The 26,621-nt window shown below is 43.8% G+C and overlaps 1 protein-coding gene across 1 annotated transcript; it reads right to left on the bottom strand.

Moving 5' to 3' along the window:
- Positions 1–1,300: 1,300 nt before the first annotated feature.
- On the bottom strand, positions 1,301–26,524 carry smo (smoothened, frizzled class receptor; the record flags this gene model as incomplete). The annotated part of the gene is made up of 14 exons (XM_080753918.1): positions 1,301–1,684; positions 2,446–2,786; positions 4,428–4,562; positions 6,231–6,379; positions 7,620–7,805; positions 9,496–9,604; positions 10,487–10,579; positions 12,012–12,135; positions 13,874–14,093; positions 15,383–15,555; positions 16,297–16,506; positions 18,055–18,263; positions 21,716–21,833; positions 26,342–26,524. The coding sequence occupies 14 exons, from the start codon at positions 26,522–26,524 to the stop codon at positions 1,301–1,303; spliced, it is 2,634 nt and encodes an 877-aa protein (XP_080610044.1).
- Positions 26,525–26,621: the final 97 nt, after the last annotated feature.

Genomic DNA, 26,621 nt, shown 5'->3' with positions numbered 1-26,621 from the left:
GAGCGGCACGTACCGGGCATAGGCTCCAATGCGGCCGGACGGCAAGTTGCGGGTTCGATTTCCAGAGCCCAACAGCCTTCGCTGCATGCGTGTCACTCCCTGTCTCTCTCTGTGTACCATCAATGAAGGCCAAGAAAAGCCTGAAAAGATCATCTTTTAGAAGATGCCTGATGACCATGGACAGAAAGGTAGACGCCTCCCTCGGCTCTGGGGCGTCTGTAAAAAAAGGTCCAGGCAATGTTTTTAAGGCAAGCTTCCAGGAAGTCAGAAGCCCGCCTCCGTGTGTGACGCCACAGAAACAGAAGTTTTCTAGGCCAATCAGAGGCAGGTGGGGGCGGGTCTTTTCAAACACAGCTCTCAAAAACAGCTGAGCCGTGAATGATCAGGAACTGAATGATCAGGAACTGAATGATCAGGGCCGCGTGCTTTGGCAACGTTAGCGTTCCAATAAAGCTCCTTGGAATTGGAATGGATAAGTCCCGGAAAAAGACACGCTGTGATTGGCCAGTAGTCACTTTGAGTGGAAGCGTGCCTTCCAACACTCCCGCCTTGCCTTATCTTATCGGCCAATGAACTGCAGCGGAGGACGAGGTATCTGGCTGTTTATAGAGTGTTTTCCTGAGCGCTCCGCTGTAGAGAGCGCCGCCGCCATTGCTGCGGTGTAAACAGCAGCAAGTGGTAAAGTAGAAGTAAAATTATTGAAAATGGGAAAAGTACTGTGCTTTTTTGACAATTTTGAGTGTTTGTACTTACTAAGCTACTAGTTTACACCGCAGCGATGGCGGTGACGCCCTCTACAAGGGGAGCGCTCAGGAAAGTAGTCTATATCTAGACCTTTGCTGCATGTCACTACCTCTCTCTGTGTTTCTTTTTTTCTTTTCTTTTGCCCTTGCTGGATTTGGGTCTGGCCCCCTTCAATTGTTGTGAATCCAATCCTTCACCAGAAGAGTTGGGTAATCATGGCCCAGCATTGGTCTGGTCTATAAACAACTGTGTCCAGAGCCATTATTTTAACCCATTTAGGCCAAGAATTATTGAATGCTTTAACCAGTGAAAAATAGCAGATATACAAGCTTGTAGATCTGCTATTTTTCAACAGTTAAAGCATAAAATAATGATACACAATAATGTGTAACCGTTCTAAATGGGTTAACCTTCCATATAGAAGTACCAGCCTCATATCCATGCAGTGATATAGTCCTACGCGAGGCTAGTTTTACTGTGTACCGCCATGTCTCTGTACTGTACTGTGTACCGCCAACGAAGGGCAGAGAAAAGCCACAAAAAAAAAGACTGTCTTTTAGAAGTCCGAGTCTGCGTCCATGAGCTGAGCTTCCATCAGGTTGGTCCTGGAGTGGATGGGGCCGAAGCCCACCACCCTCTGGCCGCCGCGGACCCCCACCCCCCTCCCCCTGGACCCAGAGACCCCGGCGGCGGCGGGGGGGACAGGCTCGGCCTCCCCGGGGTAGAGGAAGGACCCCCCGGGCTGCCAGGAGGAGGAGGAGCAGGAGGGGCCGGGGGCCGAGGCCAGGGGCCGACAGCGGGGCCCCAGACCCAGGTCCTCTGGACGGTCACTGAGGCCCAGGGGTCCTCCTGGGGGTCCTCCTGGGGGGAGGAACTCCTGCAGGTGGAGGCTCCTCTGCTGGCGGCTCTGGCGAGCAGGGGGAGGAGCCAAGGAGAAGCCCTGCTGATGTGAAAACATATTTTAATATTACATTATTTGATATACTACATTTAATAACTACCCTTTGTTTTAGCGATTTTCAAAATGTTCTTTTCGTAGGATCAAAGGTTGTATGGTCATGATTCACTGCCATCCTGGATGGCTTTGGTTCAAGGCTTAACAAAATTGTTGGGATACTTTTTAGTGGGACCGGTAAACCACTTCCGCTGCGATGCCGTATAAAGGCGCAAAAGGCCAAAAACAAATCTTTAACCCATTTAGAACGGGTACACATTATTGTGCATCATTATTTTGTGCTTTAACTATTGAACAAGCTCACTATAAGTGTCTTTTGAACCCTTCTAAGATTTTTTGAAAAACCTATGTTTCTATGTCAACAATCTGGCCTGCCATCGTCAAAGAAAAGGTCCTTTTCACTTAACTGGAGCTCAGTTAGTCTGTTCTTGAGAGATGTCAGTGGTTCTCAAACCTTTTCATGTGAAGGACCCCCAAAATGATATTTATTTGGCCACGGACCCCCATCTCAAAATATTTAGTTCCAGGGACCACCCTGAAGCAAAATTTGAGTTAAAAACGTTCGCTTTGAAAATTCATGAATTCAAAAGATTTACACACATTTTCACGACTTTTTCAAAAATAGCAGATCTACAAGCTCGCAGCCGCGCTGTGAGCTTGTAGATCTGCTATTTTTCACTGGTTAAAGCATTCAATAATTCTAGGCCTGAATGGGTAAAAGAAATAGGAAGATTCTACCACTCTACCTGCTGATAGGAGCGGTGTGGTGGGGGTGGGAGGGGGTCCCCGTAGGCCCCCCCGAGGGACCCCGGCAGCTGGTCCTCCTGCTGCTCCCAGAGCCCTGCCACCAGGCTGGGGTGGCAGGGCAGACTGGGCAGCCGGGGCACCGAGCTGGGGGCACCGAACTCACGGTGGCGGTGGTGGTGGGGTGGGGGCCCCGCCGCCCCGCCCCCTCCGGTCTCCTCCTCCATGGCGGGACGGGGGGCCTGGTGGTCCCTCTTCCTCTTCTTCTTCTTCTTCTTCCTCTTGATCATCTCCGGAGAGATCTCCGCCTCCACCATCCACATCCTCTGCTCCGGGGGGGGCACTGGGGTGGGGGGGGGGGGGGGGGGGGGGGATTTAAGTTAAGCCAGTGGTTCTCAACATTTTTTATCAAAACCTTGGAAGGATTTACAAGAGATTTGTAGAATCGGGTCAAGTTTTCCAGATTTTTCAAAAATAGATATCTATTTCCTCCCGCGAGGGAAATTCAGTATTTTCAGCCCAACCCAGCTGATTCGCTGCCCACAAGGAGCGTGTGAGCAATTAGGGGTTAAGAGTCTTGCTCAGGGACATACATCCACATTGCTACCCTGGCCTGGAATGGAACCTGGGACAACCAGGGGCTCTGGTTCCCCAGGCGGGCTCCCTAACCATTCAGCTATGGAATGGAACCTGGGACAACCAGGGGCTCTGGTTCCCCAGGCGGGCTCCCTAACCATTCAGCTATGGAATGGAACCAGGGACAACCAGGGGCTCTGGTTCCCCAGGCGGGCTCCATAACCATTCAGCTATGGAATGGAACCAGGGACAACCAGGGGCCCTGGTTCCCCAGGCTGGCTCCCTAACCATTCAGCTATGGAATGGAACCTGGGACAACCAGGGGCCCTGGTTCCCCAGGCGGGCTCCCTAACCATTCAGCTATGGAATGGAACCTGGGACAACCAGGGGCCCTGGTTCCCCAGGCGGGCTCCCTAACCATTCAGCTATGGAATGGAACCTGGGACAACCAGGGGCCCTGGTTCCCCAGGCGGGCTCCCTAACCATTCAGCTATGGAATGGAACCTGGGACAACCAGGGGCTCTGGTTCCCCAGGCGGGCTCCCTAACCATTCAGCTATGGAATGGAACCTGGGACAACCAGGGGCCCTGGTTCCCCAGGCGGGCTCCCTAACCATTCAGCTATGGAATGGAACCTGGGACAACCAGGGGCTCTGGTTCCCCAGGCGGGCTCCCTAACCATTCAGCTGTGGAATGGAACCTGGGACAACCAGGGGCTCTGGTTCCCCAGACGGGCTCCCTAACCATTCAGCTATGCCGCCCCAAATGGCAGATCTAAAAGCTCACAGCGCAGCACTCGGTCCCGCACTGTGACCCCTTTTCGACTGCAGCTTTAGCACCACACCACACCACACTACACCACACCACACCGGACCACATAAAAATATCTACATTTTCCATTACACAAAAGTACCCCTATCAGTAAGAAATAAATTGACCCTTTTAACTGTGATTATAATATAAATATACATTTGTATTATAACTATATAACTAATTATAATACACTATAATGGATTATAACTGTTATTATAATACACTATAAAGTATTAATATATTACTATGATAATTATAATACACTATAATAGATTATACTAGTGGTTATAACACAATATAATCTAGTATCATGTATTACAACTATATCCTGGTGGTCTAAATGAAAAGTCAGTGAGTGATCAGTCATTATGAAGTGTTTGGCCCTGTTTGGCCTAGCTCAGACCTTCTCTAGATTGGATACTTTTTAGTACCACGTTTAGTACCACTTTCACACCACTCTACCCAGGTCCTGGTAGTGGGCAGTGGTGTGGAGTGGTGTGTTGTTGGGCCAGTGGAAAAGTGTGAGCTATCTTCCTAAACGAACAGTCTTTGGTACAGTGGAGTGGCTGGCAGTATAAAGTGGGCGGGGCTCTCACCGGGGGTCCCAGTAGGGGTGACAGAGATGTCCTGGGGCAGGATGGCGCCCCTCCTGGCCACCATCTTGGTCACGTGCTGCGCCCAGGCTGACGACATGTCGTTGGACGCCTCGTTCAGCTCGAAGTTGATTCCCGCTGCAAAACCAAAAACAACAGGAAAGGCCATTTGGGGACATCAAAGTATCATTTACACAGTGTACAGTTGCGATAGATGCGGTCAATGACAACAGTAGAGCGGAACAGCAATGAGCATCATTTACACCAGTGGTTCTTAACCTGTGGGTCGGGATCCCCAGGTGGGTCCCCAAATTATTTTGGGGACCCAAATATTACCTCCAAAATAAAAAATAAAAAAAACATTCTTCATATTGTCAAATATTAGAGGCAGAAATTGTGAAAATAGCAGATCTACATGCTCACAACGTGAGGCATTGTGAGCATGTAGATCTGCTATTTTCACAACCGTGTTAAACAAAATGTAGGGTGGGGGGTCCCCTGTTAAAATATGATTATTTTGGGGGACGCGGCCTGAAAAGGTGGAGAACCACTGGTTTACACTACAGAGTCAGTCACTAAGCTTTCATTAGTCGAAGAGTAGCTGCTACTTTGGTGGCAGCTAATGGGGATCCCTATGAATAAAGAATAAAGAAAAGTCGCAGTACCATTTCAGACCACAAGGTGGAACTATTGTTTACCAGTTACAACACAAGCCCTATTCAATAATACCTTTTTCATGGCTGTTGTATTGACACAGAACAGATGAGTTCAGGGCACAAGGCAGCAATAAGTAGTTTAGAAAGGCGCCAGGTAGCATTTTATTTGTCATCATTTGAATTGAAACAGGCAGTGGTGGACAGTAAGAAAGTACAGTAAGTAAGTTTACTTAAAGGAGTAGTTCACCCCCAAAATGACTTTTTTTCTATTGATTACTCATGCCATGGAGAGTAGAGTTCAATAATATTTTTAGTTTTTTGTCACATTCCTAAGACAGAAATTTGATTTGAGTAAATTTACCCCCATTGATTCCGGATGGTGACCCGTTTCGAAACGGGTCACCATCCGAAATGAATGGGGGTAAATGTATTGTTATCACATTTTTGTCTTAGGAATGCGACAAAAAACTAAAAATATTATTGAACTCTACTCTCCATGGCATGAGTAATCAATAGAAAAAAAGTCATTTTGGGGGTGAACTACTCCTTTAAGTTTATAGATGACATATCTGGCTCTTTTTTGAGTATCTGTACTTAAAGGGATATTCCACTTTCAACAGGAAAACACCTTATGGGCTTTTCTCCACACACACACACACACCCATTGTAACTTCAAACTCCATTTTAACCATGATAGATTCATTAAAAACACCCATTATTTGTATATATATATATATATATATATATATATATATATATATATATATATATATAAACGGCTTCTGCTCTGCACCAGAGCAGGGAGAGGAGAGCCTAGAAAGGGAGGGGAGGAGCAGAGGATCTTCTCGTCTGTTTGACAAGTAAAAACAGCGGTGTGGTTGGTCTCAGGACGTTGTGTAAACACAATCCAATAAAAAAATACTAACTTTGAAGCTAAAGAAATAACCGCACTAGCCGCTAATCCACTGTGTTAGTTATGAGAGAGGCCACGAAATCTAGCAACAGGGGCAGCTGAAATCTAGCAACAGGGGCAGCTATAAAATAAATCGACTAAAGCAGGTATGAAGGGGTATGATAAAAGGCAGATTTAACCCTATATGTGTTTTGGTCTGAATGACTCCTTTAATTTAAGGTGAGCTGGTGCACTCACCCACAGGTCCATCATGGGACACGGTGTGCATGCTGAAGGAGAGCTCCTTCTCAGGGTCTTTGTGGAGCTCCTTCCTCTTGGAGAAGGCCTTGGCGATCATCTTGCTCTTCTTGATCCTCTTGGGCTCGTCGTCGCTGCGGCCCATGATCCTGCCACAAGAAAGCATGGGAAAAACTAACATTTACATCGATCCAGTTTAAAGAACTAACTTTACAATCAGGTTTAAAGAACTAACTTTACAATCAGGTTTAAAGAACTAACTCTACAATCAGGTTTAAAGAACTAACTCTACAATCAGGTATTTCACAAAGATGACCACAAATCCAGCTCTTGCCGCTGGCGAGCAAGTGCACGAACAAGCAGTCGTGAAAATTTGCCTCGCCACTCGCCTTGCCGCCCCTCAACTTCTCCGCGTGTCATATATGGAAATCCCTGCTCTGAGTATCTGACATCACTGTGACATCACAGGTGACATCACAGTGATGTCAGATACTCAGGGGAAAAGAGTCAGGTGTTACCCGACCCGTACAGACGTCAGACAGATGTGATGGCTCTGATAGTAAACTGCGACCTACGGTCGCATTTAAGCTGTATCTTACTGTACGAGGCACCTGTGGCTGAAGAGAAACACTCCAATTCCCAAAATGCAACGGGAGATCACATGACCAGGATGTCCGATTTCCTCTTAGGGTGCGTTCGGAAATGCGCACTCAACGCACTGGTGTGCCATGTTGTCGTTTGTTTATTCGGTGCACTTGTGCGTTGTCGTTCGGAAATCCAGTGCGCGGCGCACTGGTGTGCTGAGTGCACGCACTGACTGACCCTACTCAGAAGATGGGGTTTGACGGTGTGGTGCGGCAGTGCAGTGTTCTTATTGGTTGGTTTTCAAAATGCAGCATTTACAGCTTTATTGGTCGTTTGGGCTTGATAGTTTCACACGCATTAACGTGTAAACTAACAGCAGGTATGCCAATGCTATGAATTACATCTCCTTTCAATATCAACGTTACGTTAGCAACTGCTGCTTTTCAGAAAGTTTTCCTTCAGAGTTCAGAGTGAAAAAGCGGACAGCTACCTCTTAAAACTGGTCGTTCGTAAATAAGCCACACTGAACGCACTTTACAACGCCACGCCCACTGCACTCACTACACTGAGCACACACCCGGTGCGGGTTTCCGAACGCACCCATAAACAGCAGTGTTATGAGATTCACAAAAGTGGATTCATATCCTAATCTAACTTTTAATTCACGTTCATGTTTAAAATGAGCCCTTCTCTACCGGCCGATACAAAAGCAATGATGCCCGAGATTGTTATTTTTCTGTTGAAAGAAAATACTATCGCAAAACAAAACAGGACATACTCGGATTACATCTACTCAGATCTTACCTGCACCAGGTTCTCTTCCAGATCAGGATGGTAGCTTTGGTCCAGACCCAGGTGCTCATGGCGATGCCCGTCCCGAACATGGAGAACAGGTTGATCTTCTCCACCATCAGGCTGGGACGGTTCTTGATGGTGCACTCTGGGATCGGCTTGTTGGTCTGGGAGGCGATCGTCACGTTGGCCTCGCACCTTGTTTGTTGGAAAGATTGATTCAAAATCAGAGTCCAAATTAAATTAAAACCAGCACCCGTTTGTTCAAAATGTATTCAAAATCAGCACCTGTTTGTTCAAAATATATTCAAAATCAGCACCTGTTTGTTCAAAATATATTCAAAATCAGCACCTGTTTGTTCAAAATATATTCAAAATCAGAGCCTGTTTGTTCAAAATATATTCAAAATCAGAGCCTGTTTGTTCAAAATATATTCAAAACAGGAAGATGCAATCCTGGGACATTGCAAGTGAGGTTGCAGTGACATGAGTCACAAGGAATCAACTGGGAAATTAATTCCATCTTGCATTTTTATAGCGCTTTTATAGTCGTGAACTCAAAGCGCTTTACAGCGGTTCATTCATCCATACATTGGGAGGTGAAGCGGCAACTCTGGGTTCAGTGTCTTGCCCAAGGACACTTCGACATGTTGACAGGAGGAGCCGGGATGTGAACCGCCGACCCACGGATCCTTATATATGGTGATGACCAATCCCGTCTCAAAGGAGTAGGACAGTACAATATGTCCATGATGTCCAGCCTTACAACCAGGATGACATCACTCAAAAGATTACAAAACACTGCTAGGTTCACTTTGCTGGCAAAAGATTCTTGGACCAAATACAATAGTGTGTTGCCTGTAGTAGCAACTAGACTAATCAGGGCTTGTTATTAAAAATTTATTCAAAATCAGGGCTTGTTCAAAATTAATTCAAAACCAGCACCTGTTCAAAACGAATACAGAAATCTGTGTACAACGTAATCTAAGTCCTCACTCTCAGCTCCCTCAGTGTGTGAGGTTTATTCAAATGGAGGAGCTTTGAGGAATAAATGCATCTTTTTACTGGTCAGAGCAGGAGGGAGAGGTTGACATTTCTGAGCTGAAATGAATCCCAGTCCAACCAATGTCAACAGACTGTTGGCTGAACGGGACTGCAGTCAGTGGTTGGGAGTCTTTGTGTGTGTGTGTGTGTGTGTGTGTGTGTGTGTGTGTGTGTGTGTGTGTGTGTGTGTGTGTGTGTGTGTGTGTGTGTGTGTGTGTGTGTGTGTGTGTGTGTGTGTGTGTGTGTGTGTGTGTGTGTGTGTGTGTGTGTGTGTGTGCGTGCGTGCGTGCGTGCGTGCGTGCGTGCGTGCGTGTGCATTAGGGCATTAACCAAAAAGTCGACAAGTCGACTTCATTACACAAGTCGACTCCTACCAGAGAATGTCGAAAGTCGGAGTTGAAAAAATAAAATAAAAATAATTTATATTGTGAAAATAGCAGATCTACATGCTCACAACGCCTCGCGTTGCGAGGTGTTGTGAGCATGTAGATCTGCTATTTTCACAATTTCTGCCTCAATATATTTGACAATTTGGACATTGTTTAATTTGTCATTTTAGAGGTATTAAAAGTCCTTAAATTGTCACTTTAGAAATTTACAGATACCCTCTACACTTAAACTTTATGTTAGTTTGTTTACTGTTGAGTGAGAAAACAATGTTTCACATTAAGTTAATCATCTGGGGACCCCTCAAAATAATTGGGGGGTCGTGTGTGATGTGATGACGTCATCGAACGACAAAGTCGACTTCAACTCAACCTTTTACTGAGTCGAGTCGACTCAGTAAATCACAAGTCGTTAATGCCATAGTATCTATAGTATTTAAGAAGGTGTCAGGACTCACAGCACATATTCTCTGAAGCTCCTCTCCCACTCTGCCTGGTTGAAGAAGTCGTAGAAATGACATCCGAACGTGATGAAGACAAAACCGAAGGCCAGGAACCCAAAGATACCTGAGGAGAGGAAACACAAATTACTGAATGAGAAACACACTGGTATCCTTTATGGAAAATAAAACTAACATTAGAAGACATGAGTGGTGTGTCAAAATGTTTGACTATTTATGGTTGAATAAGAACCATTGGTGTAAAAAAAAACTACGTTTTATTATTTTGTATTTATTTTTTCTCAAGCACTATAATGTACTTTTACTTAATTGGTGTATTCTCAAATTTCAGCAATTTTATTTCTACTCACTTCAGCCCTATTTTAACTTTGGCTATTTGAAAACAGCCAATCTGCAAGCTAACAACACATCGCATAGCTTGTAGATCTGCTATTTTCAAAAGATTCTAATACCTTTTATACACATGATACCATGTCAAATGACACATTCTACATAATGAGTACTTTCACTTTTGGTACATTAAGTACATTTTGATGCCAATACCTATGTACTTTAACTCAAGTAAATGTTAATTACCCGACTTTTACTTGTAACAGAGAGTGGGATTATTTATTAGTGTGTTGAATATACATTTTGGAGTGGATACATGAGTCAACTATTTAGACATATTGCTGCCCCGCATGTCTACAATGGAATAAGAGGTGTAAGATCAATCCTACACCACCTCAGAACCTGACGTGAGATTTCATCCTACCCTACAACAACGTCAAAGTCACGTTGAAATGATAAATGTTGTGACTTCCCTAAATTTCGGTGTACAGCCAAATTTTTATCTGCACCACGTTGATAAATGAGGGCCAGTATGTCTACATTGCAGTAGGCCTATTGATACTTTTACTTAAAGTAAAACATGTGAGTACTTCTTCCACCACTGATAATAAGTGTTGATAGTAGAATAATAATCAGATTTTAAGTTCATAATTCCTACCCAGTCTCAGCATGGTCTCGTTGATCTTGCTGGCTGCCTTCTCACTCAGAAGACCAGGGTGGTTGCTCTTGATGGAGAACAGAGTCATCACTCCTGAAAACACAGAAACACACATCATTATCAATGCATTCTTCTGATAATAACATCTTTTTTAATAGTCCCACTTCCAAGTGAACTCCACCTGTAAGTGTAGTCCTCCTCATTATCATCCTCATCATAACCTTTATTTATGTTTTATTTAGAGTAAACGTAAGCCATTTACCATGAGAGGGAGTTGGTTGTTGGCTGATTTACCACTGTTTCAGGGTTGTGGCACGAGGCTAGGCCGAGTGTCACACAACCCTGAAACAGTGGTAAATCAGCCAACAACCCACAACCCTCGAATGGTAAATTGCTTTTCTACCACTTCTACCAAATGAATGAAAGAAAACACAGTTGTAACTTGCAAGGATCTTGGAAATGTTACAACTGCAACACAACAGTGGGCGGGGTCCATGAGCCAACTCAAGGTTGTTGACTGATTTACCACTGTTTTAAATCAATCAGAATCTGTTTTAAACCAATCAGAATCCAGTATCTGAACATGGGACCACAAAAAGTGGTAGAAAATCATGTGGTCCCAAATCATTTTCTACACACTTTATCTACCCAATTTAGTCGTTATTTTCCTGTGTTGTTTCCCTCCCCCGAATACAGGCCCAGTTGTGTTCGTAAAGATGTAGCGCCCGGGAGTCGAACCCAGGTCTCCTGCATGGATGTCCAATATCTTTACCATTCTGCTAAATAGACATCTGACATGGCCCGATGCACCACGATGGATCCCAACCCACAACGGGGTGGTGGTGGTGGGCAGAGACGTTACCAGCACGCCACCCGAGCGCCCTATAACCTTTATTAACCCATTCAGAACGGGTACACATTATTGTCTATCATTATTTTATGCTTTAACTATTGAAAAATAGCAGATATACAAGCTCACAGCGTGGCACCGAGTGCCGCGCTGCGAGCTCGTAGGTCTGCTATTTTTGAAAAATCGTGAAAATTAAAATTTTGACCCGATTCTATAAGTGTCTTTTGAATCCTTCTACGATTTTTTGAAAAACCTATGTTTCTATGTCAGCAATCTGGCCAGCCATCGTCAAAGAAAAGGTCCTTTTCACTTAACTGGAGCTCAGTTAGTCTGTTCTTGAGAGACCTTTTCATGTGAAGGACCCCTCAAACCTTTTCATGTGAAGGACCCCCAAAATGATATCTATTTGGCCACGGACCCCCCATCTCAAAATAATTAGTTCCAGGGACCCCCCAGAAGCAAAATTTGAGTTAGGCCTACAAACGTTCGCTTTAACATACATATATTCAAAGATTTGCACACATTTTCACGACTTTTTCAAAAATAGCAGATCTACAAGCTCGCAGCGCGGCACTCGGTGCCACGCTGTGAGCTTGTATATCTGTTATTTTTCTATAGCTAAAGCATTCAATAATTCTAGGCCTACAAATAAAAGTATATAGTCAAGTTGCTCACCTCTGATGAGGAAGTATCCTCCGACCAGCAGCACCACTCCGATGGGAGCCAGAACGAAGCCAGCCCGGTAGTGATAGTTCTTATAACCCACGAAACAGATGCCACTCACTGAGTCTCCATCCACCTGTTAAAGGAGAACATCACAACATGATCACCGAGTCTCCATCCACCTAACAGGAGAACAGGGACGTGCAGAGAATGTTAGAGAGGCAGGGGCTGAAATTTCTAAAAAAGGGCCTTTTGGAAAAATAGCCGACCTCCAAGCTCATAACGTTGTGAGCTTGGAGGTTGGCTATTTTCAGTGCTTGACACCACACTGAACTAAGCATAATCAAGTGAATACTGGAGATGTGGCGTATCGGCATGGATTTCTACACAGAGAGGGGCAATTCTTTCAACATCAAGTTCAGGAGAGTTTGGACAAGGCAATGTTCTTGAATGCTGCCTTCAGGTATGGCATGGAAAGAGGGGGCATTTGCATTTCTTTCACCATAGTAAAAACTGCATTCTGCTATTTTTGGTGAAGAGAGTTGAAGTAGAAAAGTGGAAATATAACTCATCAAGTACAGTGCAAATCAGGTCTGTTTTCACTAAGCAAAAAGTAAAAAAGAAGTGATATTGATGTAGTGATATTGATTAATTCCAAATGTTATCAGATTATTCTGAGGCACCCTTGGAATGGCATCACAGCAGCACCATAGGGTGCCATTGACCATATTCACCTGGCAGCCATGTTTGAAAACCAGGTGGCAACTGGGGTGGCATTTCATGAACTTAACTAATTCGCCACATTTTAAAAATCTCTTTAGGTCTCCCCATAGTAATTCATAGTGGACGGATCATGCACGCCCATGCCTAGATCATGCACCACGTGTGTGCACGCTGTTCACAGCTTTCAAACAAAAACATCTGCTCGGAAATAATAATAATGAGATAGCAGCCATCATGTTTTCTTCAAAAGTAAACAAACATGGCTGCCATGTTTGAAAGATGGGTTTGGTATGGGGGTTAAACATGCAATTTCGCGGTCGCGATCATGCAGAGGTTTATTTTTAAAGGCGGCCTGGACATATAGAATAACTCGGGAAACTCGTGGTAAAGCAGTCAATGAGTTGATGGCGAGATGGCGCCATGTGAATATGGTCAATCCATCCACCCTACATCCCTAAGCAACCATGATACCAATATTTATTTTGAATCAGCAGCCTGATTACATTAGGCCTTATTATTATAGCAAAACGCGAAGATTTCTGCAATGCTGCTCCTACTCTTCTTCATTTGTGGAGTGCGCGAGTGTGGAGGTTAGCAGGTCAGGGGCGTCAATTGGGTATGGCAGGGGTATGCAGCTGCCATACCCTGGGTCCAGGGGGGAAAATATAAGTTACTTTTAAATATAAATCCATGAATGTCTCTTTGTCTATCTGTTCTGGTTATTATGTTGTTAAATTACAGTAAAATAACTACAAATGCAAAATTTTACAAAATGGTCACTTTAACAAGGTATTATAATTATATTCTCCACACTTGTATTCTCATCTTGACAAAATGGTATAATCCCAGGTTCTGCAGGTCAGCTGCAAAGGTGCAATGCATTATTGTTAATTGTGGCACGTTTACTAACATGCCAAGTTTAGCTGCACTTGAACAACCGTTCCAGGCTGCCATATCCAGCCCAAGAAACCGTAGAAACGGGAGAAAAAATTTAATTAACTTATTAAAATAAATGTATCATGCCTGTTGCTACGGTATGGCAACATGACTGGTGTCTTGCACACGCACCAGTCATGTTGCCATACCTTAGCTTTTTCTGAACTGACGCCACTGGAGTGTGCGAGTGTGGAAGTTAGCATGTTGGAACGAACCTCTGCGATGGCCAGGATGGCCACGGTGAGGACGAAGGGCACGGACCAGGTGACCAGGTGGAAGTAGGAGGTCCTGCCATGCAGGGGCTGGTGGGTGGTGCCCAGCGCCTTGAAGGAGGTGTGCCAGGCGTAGGTCAGCATGACGAACCAGATCACCCCCGACATCAGGGAGTAGTAGACGATGATGAAGATGGTGACGCAGGACAGCGTCTCCGACGACCTGACATGAGGACACAAGACATTAAACCCATTTAGGCCTAGAATTATTGAATGCTTTAACCAGTGAAAAATAGCAGATACAAGATCTGCTATTTTTTTTAAAGTTGTGAAAATGTGTGCAAATCTTTGAAAATATGTATTTTCAAAGCAAGCGTTTGCAACTAAAATGTTGCTTCTGGGTGGTCCCTGGAAGTAAATATTTTGAGATGGGTGTCTGTGGCCAAATACATATCATTTTGGGGTTAGGGTTAGGGTTTTTTCAATAGTTAAAGCATACAATAATGATACACAATAATGTGTACCCGTTTTTGTAAACCAGGGGTCTTCAACAGGGGGTCCGGGACCCCTAGGGGGTCCTCAGAGTTACTACAGGGGGTCCTCCAAATCTTTGAGTGATAGAAACCTTTTTTCTCCACTTGAACCCTAGTGTTCATATTCTGAGAACTTTAGCCGGAAATAGCAGATCTACAAGCTCACAACGCCTCGCACTGCGAGGCATTGTGAGCTGCTATTTTCGGCAAAGAGGTTTGGTGTGGAGGGGAAAAAGAGCAGAGTGCAGAGTACAGAGTGAAAGATGGTTAAATATCTGAAAACACAAATTGACATGAATGGAGATGCAAGGTTTCTGCCTGACAGTGACAAATCAATATAGCAACATAATGTTTTTTTGTAATTCTTGAATACATATTTGAGGTTTTTCAGAAACCTTAAGTCAGGATTTAGAAGGTGTTTTTAGAATTGTTCTCAGTCCTAAATGGGTTAAATTAAATCTGCTTGCTTTTGTTTATGGCTTGTTTTGTGAAGTGCTGATGCAATCGGGGCTCAAGTAGTGAAAATGGTTGCTTCTTTCGGCCTCGTTTTCATAGAACACTTCGCTTGTTTCACTCACAGAATCTGGCAAATGTGGCAACACTCTTTCAGCCCCGTAGAAAACAAAAACAAAAGCATTTAGCACTAGCTTTACTTTGGAGCTGAACGATTGGTTTAGGAATTGAGAGTCAAGATTGAGAATATGTTTTTAGTTCAAATGAGCGACGGGGAAATGTCTCTGGCTTATCTAGGCTTGCTTCTGCAGCAGTAGCAAACTTACGAGGGCCCGCCCAGGCGCATGGTGTTGTAACTCTACTTACGAGGGCTCTCCCAGGCGCATGGTCTTGTAGCTCTACTTACGAGGGCTCTCCCAGGCGCATGGTCTTGTAGCTCTACTTACGAGGGCTCTCCCAGGCGCATGGTGTTGTAACTCTACTTACGAGGGCTCTCCCAGGCGCATGGTGTTGTAACTCTACTTACGAGGGCTCTCCCAGGCGCATGGTGTTGTCGCTCTTGCAGACGATCTCGGTGCGTGCCCCGTCCAGGAACTGAGCCAGCCAGCCGATGCTGCCCACGAAGAAGCAGGCGTTGATGTAGAAGAGGATGACGGCCGGGTAGCGGTTGGAGTTCTTCCAGTCGGCCAGGAACGTAGCCTTACGAAAAAACAACAACTAATAAGATGGAGACAGTACTGCAAGGGTCTTCAACAGGGGGTCCGGGACCCCTAGGGGGTCCTCAGAGTTACTCAGGGGGGGATGCCAAACTCTTCGTGTGATACAGTAGGACAATTAGTTTAACCCATTTAGGCCTAGAATTATTGAATGCTTTAACCAGAGAAAAATAGCAGATATACAAGCTCACAGCTGCGAGCTTGTAGATCTGCTATTCTTGAAAAAGTCGTGAAAATGTGTGCAAATCTTTGACTATATGTAGGCCTATTTTCAAATTGAACGTTTATAACAAAATTTTGCTTCTGGGTGGTCTCTGGAACTAAATATTTTGAGATGGGGGTCCGTGGCCAAATACATATAATTTTGGGGGTCCTTCACATGAAAAGGTTTGAGAACCACTGACATAGTAGTCTCTCAAGAACAGACTAACTGAGCTCCAGTTAAGTGAAAAGGACCTTTTCTTTGGCGATGGCTGGCCAGATTGCTGACATAGAAACACAGGTTTTTTTTTTTTTTTAAAACCTTAGAAGGATTCAAAAGACACTTATAGAATCGGGCCAAAATTCAAATTTTCACGATTTTTCAAAAATAGAGCTTGTAGATCTGCTATTTTTCAATAGTTAAAGCATAAAATAACGATACACAATAATGTGTATACCCGTTCTGAATGGGTTAATAATCACGATAAACGATGACAGCGACTATCGCCCCATCCCTGCTCACCAGGGTGAAGAAGGTGCAGAGCAGGGTGATGGTGCCGAAGTAGGCGATGTAGGCGTGCATGTCCTCGTGCTCCTCCACGGTGAACAGAGGGTTGTCACACTGGATGCCACAGCCCTCCACGTCCTTGTACCACGACGACACAATGTCCGTCTTCACCAGAGGAGCCTCGCACTGCCCCGACACGTTGAACTTCAGCTTCTGAACCTCGTTCTGCCAGGGAGGGAGAGGGGGGGGAGGGAGGGAGGGAGGGAGAGAGAGAGAGAGAGAGAGAGAGAGAGAGAGAGAGAGAGAGAGAGAGAGAGAGAGAGAACTTTATTATCCCAAGTCTCCTGGAGGCAGCACAGCAGTTTAAGCCATTTAGGCCTAGAATTATTGAATGCTTTAACCAGTGAAAAATAGCAGATATACAAGCTCACAACGTGGCACCGAGTGCCGCGCTGCGAGCTTGTAGATCTGCTATTTCTGAAAAATCCTTCTAAGCTTTTTTGAAGAAAAAAAAAACTATGTTTCTATGTCAGCAATCTGGCCAGCCATCGTCAAAGAAAAGGTCCTTTTCACTTAACTGGAGCTCAGTTAGTCTGTTCTTGAGAGACTACTATGTCAGTGGTTCTCAAACCTTTTCATGTGAAGGACCCCCAAAATGATATGTATTTGGCCACGGACCCCCATCTCAAAACATTTAGTTCCAGGGACCACCCAGAAGCCAAATTTGAGTTACAAACGTTCGCTTTGAAAATACATATATTCAAAGGTTTACACACATGTTCACGACTTTTTCAAAAATAGCAGATCTACAAGCTTGCAGCGCGGCACTCGGTGCCGCACTGTGAGCTTGTATATCTGCTATTTTTCAATAGTTAAAGCAGTCAATAATCCTAGGCCTAAATGGGTTAAAGGACAACTTCAGTTTTTTACAACAAGGGTTCATATTTTAGATTGTAATTAGAGAACAGAAAAGATGAGTGTTAAAATGTTTTCATTTACTGCTTTCGGTTGTTTTATTGATTTTAGTATTTTGTCTTTTTGGACACAAAATGCCGGCAATGTCTTTGTTACTATTATTCAGTAACAAATGAAAGATTGCAGTGCATCTTGGGAATGGGGTTATTTTGTCTAAAATACATATTTAGCCACATGTATGACCCTTTTCTCTAATGACTATCTAAAATATGAACCCTTATTGTAAAAAAAAAAACAAAGTTGTCCTTTAAGGTTTTTTACAAAGTTACAGAGAAGTATGAAAAGAAAAGAAATTGTACAGTGTCCTCAGACGGGTGCCTGGTATCGCCCTTAAGAGATAGGGTGAGAAGTTCAGTCACCCGAGAGAGACTTGGAGTAGAACCGCTGCTCCTACACTTGGAAAAGGAGTCAGCTTAGATGGTTCGGGCATCTAGTACAGATGCCCCCGAGCGCCTTCCTAGGAAGGTCCTCGATGCACGTCCCACTGGGAGGAGACCCCGTGGCAGACCAAAGACCAGATGGAAGGATTATATCTCCAAACTAGCTTGGGAACGCCTCGCTATACTCCCTGAGGGAGTGGAGGAAGTTGCTCGGGATAAGGAAATCTGGAAGTCTCAGTTGGAACTGTTAACCCCGCGACCCGATTCCGGATAAGCGGTTGAAGATGGATGGATGTATGGATGGACACAGTAAAATAGTAAGGTACGCAGTGTGGTGTGGTGTGGTGTGGTGTGGTGTGGTGTGGCGTGGCGTGGCGTGGCGTGGCGTGGTGTGGTGTGGCGTGGCGTGGTGTCGTACCGAGCATCCCACAGGGAACTTGTCCTTGTCTTCGCACTTGAGGAAGTTGGGCCATCCTCTCTCCTGGTCCACGATGCTGCAGGGCCCCCTGGTGGCCAGGCAGAGGGACTGGCTGGGCAGCTCCACGCGTCCCCCCTCACACTTGGGCATGTAGACGGCACAGAGCAGCGGCTGGATCACCGACCAGCAGCGAGGAGCGTTCCTCAGGCCTGGACGAGGAACACACAAACAACATGAAGCATAGAGAGTGTTAGTTCTAGTCAGGGACCTGCACAGAATGTTAGAGAGGCAGGGGCATTTCTCTTTTAAAACCCATTTAGGCCTAGAATTATTGAATGCTTTAACCAGTGGAAAAATAGCAGATATACAAGCTCTGGGTGGTCCCTGGAACTAAACATTTTGAGATGGGGGTCCGTGGCCAAATAAATATCATTTTGGGGGTCCTTCACATGAAAAAGTTTGAGAACCACTGACATAGTAGTCTCTCAAGAACAGACTAACTGAGCTCCAGTTAAGTGAAAAGGACCTTTTATACACACATGCAGTGATGTCATTACGTGCGCATCCCGCATCAAAAACTCATTCAAGTCACCCAGGGACTCATTCATGTCATGGTCCTGGGGTCCCGGGGATGCGCCTCCATTGGAGTCCATGTTAAAATAATTTATCGTGTCGCGGTAAAAAAAAAAAAAAAAAAAAAAAAATCCACAGACACCACCATTGTTCATGGGTGAAAGCATCCTACTTCACCCTACGTTAACACAAATAAAATCCACGTAGAAAGTCTTAAACAGGCGATAGAAACGTCAATGTTTTGATTCCACCGACGTCCGACGCCATTTTTCGCGCGTAAACTTTATATTGAGGACTCATAAAACTTTTCTGGGACCCATTTGAATGACCACCTGTGGGTCCCGGGACCAAAACTAGACTATTTCAGATGACTAAAATATGACTAAATAGGAATTTCATTCAAAAGACTGTGACTAAAGCGAAATCAAAATTTGCGGTCAATATCAACACTGCGATTATTGTCACACAAACAATTAACGGTTCAATTGTGTTTTTGTCTCATAACATTGGAACTGCATCAGAAATTGCATTTCATAAACAGAAGGTGCACAGGGCAGATAAGACTTACGAAATGTAACTTTATTCTACTACATCCTGAAACATGAATAATGGAAAAAGCAGATCTGCAAGCTATAGTCTACACTGCAGGGTTGGGCAACTTTGATGATGTAGAGACTATATTTTCACGTTCACTCCAGGGGGCCACAATGCATATACAGTCAAAAAATAGCAAAAATGTGCCGATCTACAAGCTTGTGCGACGTGTTTTGAGCTTGTAGATCGGCACATTTTTTGCTATTTTTGAATTGAAATCCTAAAAAGTAAATTTAATTGGAACCCTGAAAAGTAAAAAAAATATTTAATTTCAAATACATTTATATGTTCTTCTTTTGCTAGCTTCATGAACTCAAATACATTGGGCATTTAAAAAAAGTAAGCTACTAATATAGACTGAAGTAATTAAAGCGGGTCATGTTCGCATGTTTGGAAGCAGTATTCTGATATTAACCTGCGGGCCGAATTAAGTGAAGGTGGGGGCCGCATGTGGCCCCCGGGCCGCCAGTTGCCCATGTATGACATACAGGGTATCTGCACGATAGATACAGTTGCCAATAAGATACTATCTAGTTCAGGGGTGGGCAACTTTGATGATGGTGAGGGCCACTATATTTCTACCTTCCCTCCAGAGGGCCACATTTGTCATTCTAGTATTGCATACAATAGAAGCAAAAATAGCAGATCTACAAGCTCAAAACGCATCGCAGGCTATTTTTGCTTCTTTTGAATTGGAATCCTGAATTATTTTTTGTTATTTCTTAATTGGAATCCTGTAACATTTTGATTTAATTCAAACCCATTTAGTTATATACTCATGTTAACTTAATGAACCTAAATACCAAAAAATTGGACCTAAAAAAATACATTTTATTACTACTATACTAGTCATTAAGCTACTAATATAGACAGAATTAAAGCAGGTCATGTTTGGAATTGTAACAGCTGAAATCAATATTATATCAGTATTCCAGTATTAACCTGTGGGTCACATTAAGTGAAGGTGGGGGCCGCATGTGGCCCCCGGGCCGCCAGTTGCCCATGTATGATCTAGTTGATTTGGCTCTTCCTGCCTTAGCCTAGCTGAGCTAGACATCCCAGCCATGTTAAAACAAGGTAGGGTAGATACTGCAGTTAGTTAGCAGTTAGTTACTGTAGATACTGCAGTTAGTTAGCTAGATGCATTATCTAGGCTGGTTTTACCTGGCTAGCTCATTCTCAGCACTGTTGTTGATGATGACACCTCGACCAATAGAGGCTGATCTCAGCTGGAGATAGGTGTCAATCATAGGGTGTTTACATGTGAAAGACTGAGACTGATTGGCTGGAGATAAGAGGTGTCAATCATAGGGTTTTTACATATGAAAGACTCACTCTGATTGGATGGATGTCTAACCTCCGTTTACATCCTGTCCTGTCAATGACCTTTTTGTTGTCACTTGCCGTTAACTCTTTGGAACAATTATCATCTCATCAGCATGTTAATTAACCTCGTTATCACCTGGCTATTAATGATGAACATGGATCAAGACTAGGGCTGTCGTGATTATAACATTTTACATGACGATTAATTGTCACTTATATAATTGTGATTAACGATTTAATTGTGATTTTGTCGTTGATAATTACATTTCTGTTTGGCTTGTAGGCTTTGGAGTTGCACATGGCAGATATGACACATAACCTAAATATACAAAGAAATCACTACAGCCTACATAAAAAAGGACATTGATAGTGGAAATAGCTGATCTACAAGTTCATAACCCGGCGCGATGTGAGCTTGTAGATCTGCTATTTGCCAATATTTTGTACTTTTACTTTTGGTATTTTAAGTACATTTTGATGCCAAAACTTTCATACTTTTACTTAAGTACATTTTGAATTCTGGACTTTTACTTGTAACAGTAAGGCTTATTCGCAAAATCTTTTTAGAAACACTGGATTTGTGGAGGTGGATTTTGAGGCTTTATCGAATAAACTAAATGCGCATTTGTGAATGGAAACGGGTCACACAATAAATGCGAATAAATTATGAAGTTCTGGTCCATATCGTCGTCCTATAACACTTTCCCTCCGCCGCTTAATTAACGTCCATTGTATAGCGTTAGCCCACAAAACAAACCGGTTGTTACACACGGAGTGACCCTTCGTCATCACACCAAAAGTGCCCGATCTACAAGCTCACAGCAGCTCGCATCTGCGCGTCTCTCGCATCGGTCTGAGAAAAAAAATCAGCCCCATCCCAGCTCTGGTCACTGTGTGCAAGCCCGCGGGAAGTATTTACAGCACGTCGGTCAGACGGACCCAGGCAGGATCTCCCAAGAATCGCATTTCATCAGTTTAATGGAAACAGGCTAAATTCGCTTTGTCTTAATACGCATTTCTGATAATTCGCTTCCCTAATTCGAATAAGTTTATGGAAACATGGCTTATTTCTACATTGCATTATTGATACTTTTACTTCAGTAAATCGTTTGAGTACCTTTTTCCACCCCTGGTAAAAGATAAATCAAACACAGATCAGTCTCCTCACCAGACCACATGGTGAGCTTCTCGTTGGCCTCCTCCTGGGTCCTAGAGTCCTCGGCCAGGGCCAGGGACGTGTGAGTGTAGGGCAGAGCAGAGCCCAGGCAGGTGTTGAACCTCAGCACCTACAGGGAGACATTACATCAGGGGTTTTCAAAGTGGGTGACGGGGCACCCTGGGGTGCCGTGGCGGCAGTCCAGGGGTAGGGCTGTCACAATTATTACATAATCGTCTAATCGTGATTATTTGACATTATCGCAATTATTTTGTCATAATCGTCATAATCGTGAATGTTGAAAAATGTCTGAAATAGTGGAAATAGCAGATCTACAAGCTCACAACGCGTCGCATCGCGGCGCGTTGTGAGCTTGTAGATCGGCTATTTCCACTATCAAAGTTATTTTTTAAGTAGTAAGTTGTCAAATATGTCAGTAATTTCTTTGTATATTTAGGTTATGTGTTATATCTACCATGTACAACTTCAAAGCCTGAAAGCCAAACAGAAATGTAATTATCAACGACAAAAACACAATTAAATCGTTAATCGCCAATTATTTGAGTGACAATTAATCGTCATCGTAAAATGTCATATCGTGACAGCCCTAGGTGACGGGCACCCTGGGGTGCCGTGACGGCAGTCCAGGGGTGCCACGAGATAATTTGATAATATTTGGAATTTATTTGGACAATTAAAAACAACTATTTAGGATCGTTTTAAACTTGAATTTTAAATCTTCAGTCAGTTCTAACCAAAGTAGCCATTATCTCAATGTTTTCCTTGCTAAACGTTGCCATAAATAAAAGGTGCCAGGAGTGAAAAGGCACCCCTACATTCATTAAGATAATGTAGGGGTGCCTCGGATGGAAAAAAGGATTTGTAGGGGTGCCCAGAGCCAAAAAGGTTTGGGAACCCCTGCATTACATACTTTATGTTAGATCCATTCAATCAATACTTTATATTAGAGCAGAGCCCAGGTAGCACCTATAATAAAGCCCCTTTTCCACAGGCCCAACACCACACCACTCCACTCCACACCGCCCACTTGTGCCAGGTTTTCCACTACAAGGACCTGGGTAGAGTGGTGTGAAAGTGGTACTAAACGTGGTACTAAAAAGTATCCAATCTAGAGTAGGTCTGAGCTAGGCCAAACAGGGCCAAACACTTCATAATGACTGATCACTCACTGACTTTTCATTTAGACCACCAGGATATAGTTGGAATACATGATAGATTCTATTGTGTTATAACCACTATTATAATCTACTAGAAGCTGGGGCGGCCCAGCGTCTAGTCGGCGACCTGGCCAACTCGGAACAATGTAAATTGGGAATGAATGCCCCGCCCTTTAATGCAAACCCCATTATACCTGTTTTCATAGGACCCGTTTTGACCATCTGTCTGCCTGTGTCCATTTATGCCCATATATGGAGATATCTGTATCGGTCTGTCTGTCTGTCGGCGTCCATTTTATGTCCATATATGGAGATCACTGCAGTTATAGTTCTGGGTCCATTTTATGCCCATATATGGAGTATCTGTCTGTGCCTCCAACTGTGTTGCAGACACAGTGACGGTTCCCCCTTTAATGCAAACCTCATTATACCTGTTGTCATAGGACCCGTTTTGAACATCTGTTTGCCTGTGTCCATTTATGCCCATATATCTGCCTGTGTCCATTTATGCCCATATATGGAGATATCTGTATCTGTCTGTCTGTCTGTCGGCGTCCATTTTATGTCCATATATGGAGATCACTGCAGTTATAGTTCTGGGTCCATTTTATGCCCATATATGGAGTATCTGTCTGTGCCTCCAACTGTGTTGCAGACACAGTGCCGGTTCCCCCTTTAATGCAAACCTCATTATACCTGTTGTCATAGGACCCGTTTTGAACATCTGTTTGCCCGTGTCCATTTATGCCCATATATGGAGATATCTGTATCTGTCTGTCTGCGTCCATTTTATGCCCATATATGGAGATCTTTGACCATCTGTTTGCCTCTGTCCATTTATGTCCATATATGGAGATATCTGTATCTGTCTGTCTGCAATCCATTTTATGCCCATATATGGGGGCATTCATTTTATGCCCATATATGGAGAACGCGCGTGCCTGTGGGACGAACGCCCATATATGGAGAACGCGCGTGCCCGTGGGACGAACGGTTCTCGAGATACGCGGATTACATACATAATACATACACACTCACAGAGATTTTTTGTTGACTCATGTGGCGTACGTGATGTCAGAGCCTTTTATGAAGTGATGTCACAATGAGTCAGAGCTTTCGCCGATTTCCTCCAGAACAGCCTGATGTCAACAATCAACCCCGCATAAGGAGATTCCGAACGTTTCGCGCCGGTTCGGGAAAACCGCGCGTCGGGTCGGGTCGAGGCCCGGCACTGCACTCCGTGCCGCGGCGGGGAACGCGCGTGCCGAATCTGAAGCCGGTGGGACGAACGGTTCTCGAGATACGCGGATTACAGACACACAGACAGACACGCAGAGACTTCTCGCATTTATAGATAGATTAGAGTATTATAATTATCATAGTAATACATTAATACTTTATAGTGTATTATAATCACAGTTATAATCCATTATAGTGTATTATAATTTAGGATAGTTGTAATACAAATTTATATAGTATTATTCTCGCATTTATAGATAGATTAGAGTATTATAATTATCATAGTAATACATTAATACTTTATAGTGTATTATAATCACAGTTATAATCCATTATAGTGTATTATAATTTAGGATAGTTGTAATACAAATTTATATAGTATTATAATCAGTGGCGGAGGAAACCATGCAAGGCACCAACCTGCTCACCGGGAGCAATGTGGGGTTCAGAGTCTTGCCCAAGGACCCTTTGACATTAACTCAGGGGGAGCCCGGATTCGAACTGGGAACCCTTCGTGCTCTAATAACGGTTTCTCTACCCCTGAGCTATGCCGCCCCACTGATGTAAACATTCAATGACAAATAAAACACAGAACGATTTGTCTCCTTTTATTGGTCAATTTGTGCCATGAATTATGATCAAAGCAGTAGTTCACCCCCAAAATGACTTGTTTTTCTATTGCTTGGTCACACAATGGCATGGAGACTTGAGTTCAATAATATTTGGTATTCATCGCATTCCTATTGACAAGAAAAAACTGATTATGGTAAATTTACCCCCGTTGATTCTGGATGGAGACCCAAATGCTTTGGGGTCAGAATCAATGGGGGTACATTTAGGCCAGGGGTCTTCAAAGTGTTCAGGCCAAGGACCCCTTAGTTGAGAGAGAGATGAAGCAGGGAACCCCACTACCTGTTCAAATAGATTCCATAGTTTCATTGTTTGACAGCACAATCATCAGTGTATTTTGGATTCATGTCAATTTGTGTTTTCAGATATTTACCTTTCACTCTGTACTTTAGTCTGCTCTTTTTTTCCCCAATACACCAAACCTCTTTGCCAAAAAATAGCCGATCTAGAAGCTCACAAGAGGCGTTGTGAGCTTGTAGATCTGCTATTTTTGGCTAAAGTTCTTAGAATATGGACACTAGGGTTCAAGTGGTTAATATACAAATTGAGAAAAAAAGCTTCTATCACACAAAGGATTTGGAGGACCTCCTGTAGTAACTTTGGGGACCCCCTAGGGGTCCCGGACCCCCTGTTGAAGACCTCTGATTTAGGGTAAAGGGTCAAGTAAATGTACCCCCATTGATACTCACCCAAATGCATTTGTGCATTGTATTTGGGTCCCCATCCAGAATCAATGGGGGTACATATTTATTTATTTATTTGTTTTTTCTTAGGAATGCGACAAATACAAAACATTTTATTGAACTCCAGTCTCCATGGTGTGAGTAATCAATAGAAGAAAAGTCATTTTGGGGGTGAACTACTCCTTTAATGCACTGTGAGCTGTAGTCTTTTAGGAGAGTTTGATTAATGAAATTACATTAACGTCTTAATTTTTATATTTTACAGGAAGATTATATATTTTAATAATAAGTCGTTGTTCTGTCTGTTATGTGCTCCAAACCCCATGGTCACAGTATCCTATAACAGGGGTCTTCAACTTGGGGTCCGGGACCCCTAGGGGGTCCTCAGAGTTACTACAGGGGGTCCTCCAAATCTATGAGTGATACGAACTTTTGTTTTCTTCTTTTTTATATTAACCACTTGAACCCTAGTGTTCATATTCTGAAAACTTTAGCCAAAAATAGCAGATCTACAAGGCGAGCTCAGAATGCCTCGCGCTGCGAGGCATTGTGAGCTTGTAGATCTGCTATTTTTTTGGCAAAGAGCTTTGGTGTAGAGGGGAAAAAGAGCAGAGTAAGTAAAGATTGAAAGGTAAGGTTTATTAAGTATTGACGGTTCAAGACAAGTGGTTAAATATCTGAAAACACAAATTGACATGAATCCAAAATACACTGATGATTGTGCTGTCAAACAATGGAACTATATGGAATCTATGAAAAAGGTTGTGGGGGTCCCTGCTAGTGCTTCATCTCTCTCTAAGGGCCCTGAAAACGTTGAAGACCCCTGTCTTATAATATGCCCATTGCCCAAAAATATCATCATAAATCAGTCTGGAAACAGAAAGAAAAGCTTATTATTATTTCTTTACCTCGCAGCTCACAGACTTCTTACACAGGTCGTCGAACATGATCTGAGTCCCGTTGAGGAGGGGGCTCAGGCCGGCCTGGGCCGAGACAGACACAGAGGAGACCCCCAAACAGGCCGGGAGGACCACCCAGACCACCCACACCCCCGAGACCCGCAGCGACGTGCCCCTGCGCTGGGCAGACATCTTGCTTCTTGGGTAGAAGATCCAAACTGAACTTTTAGAGGCAACTTGAAGGAATCCCCCTCAAAAAACTAGATCTACGGTGTCTTCTAATGCTTCA

This window comes from Nannobrachium achirus, assembly GCF_963921795.1.
Source record: "Nannobrachium achirus genome assembly, chromosome: 23".
NCBI lineage: Eukaryota > Metazoa > Chordata > Actinopteri > Myctophiformes > Myctophidae > Nannobrachium > Nannobrachium achirus.
Note: the sequence above shows the minus strand (reverse complement) of the source record. Positions and strands in the feature narration are given on the sequence as shown.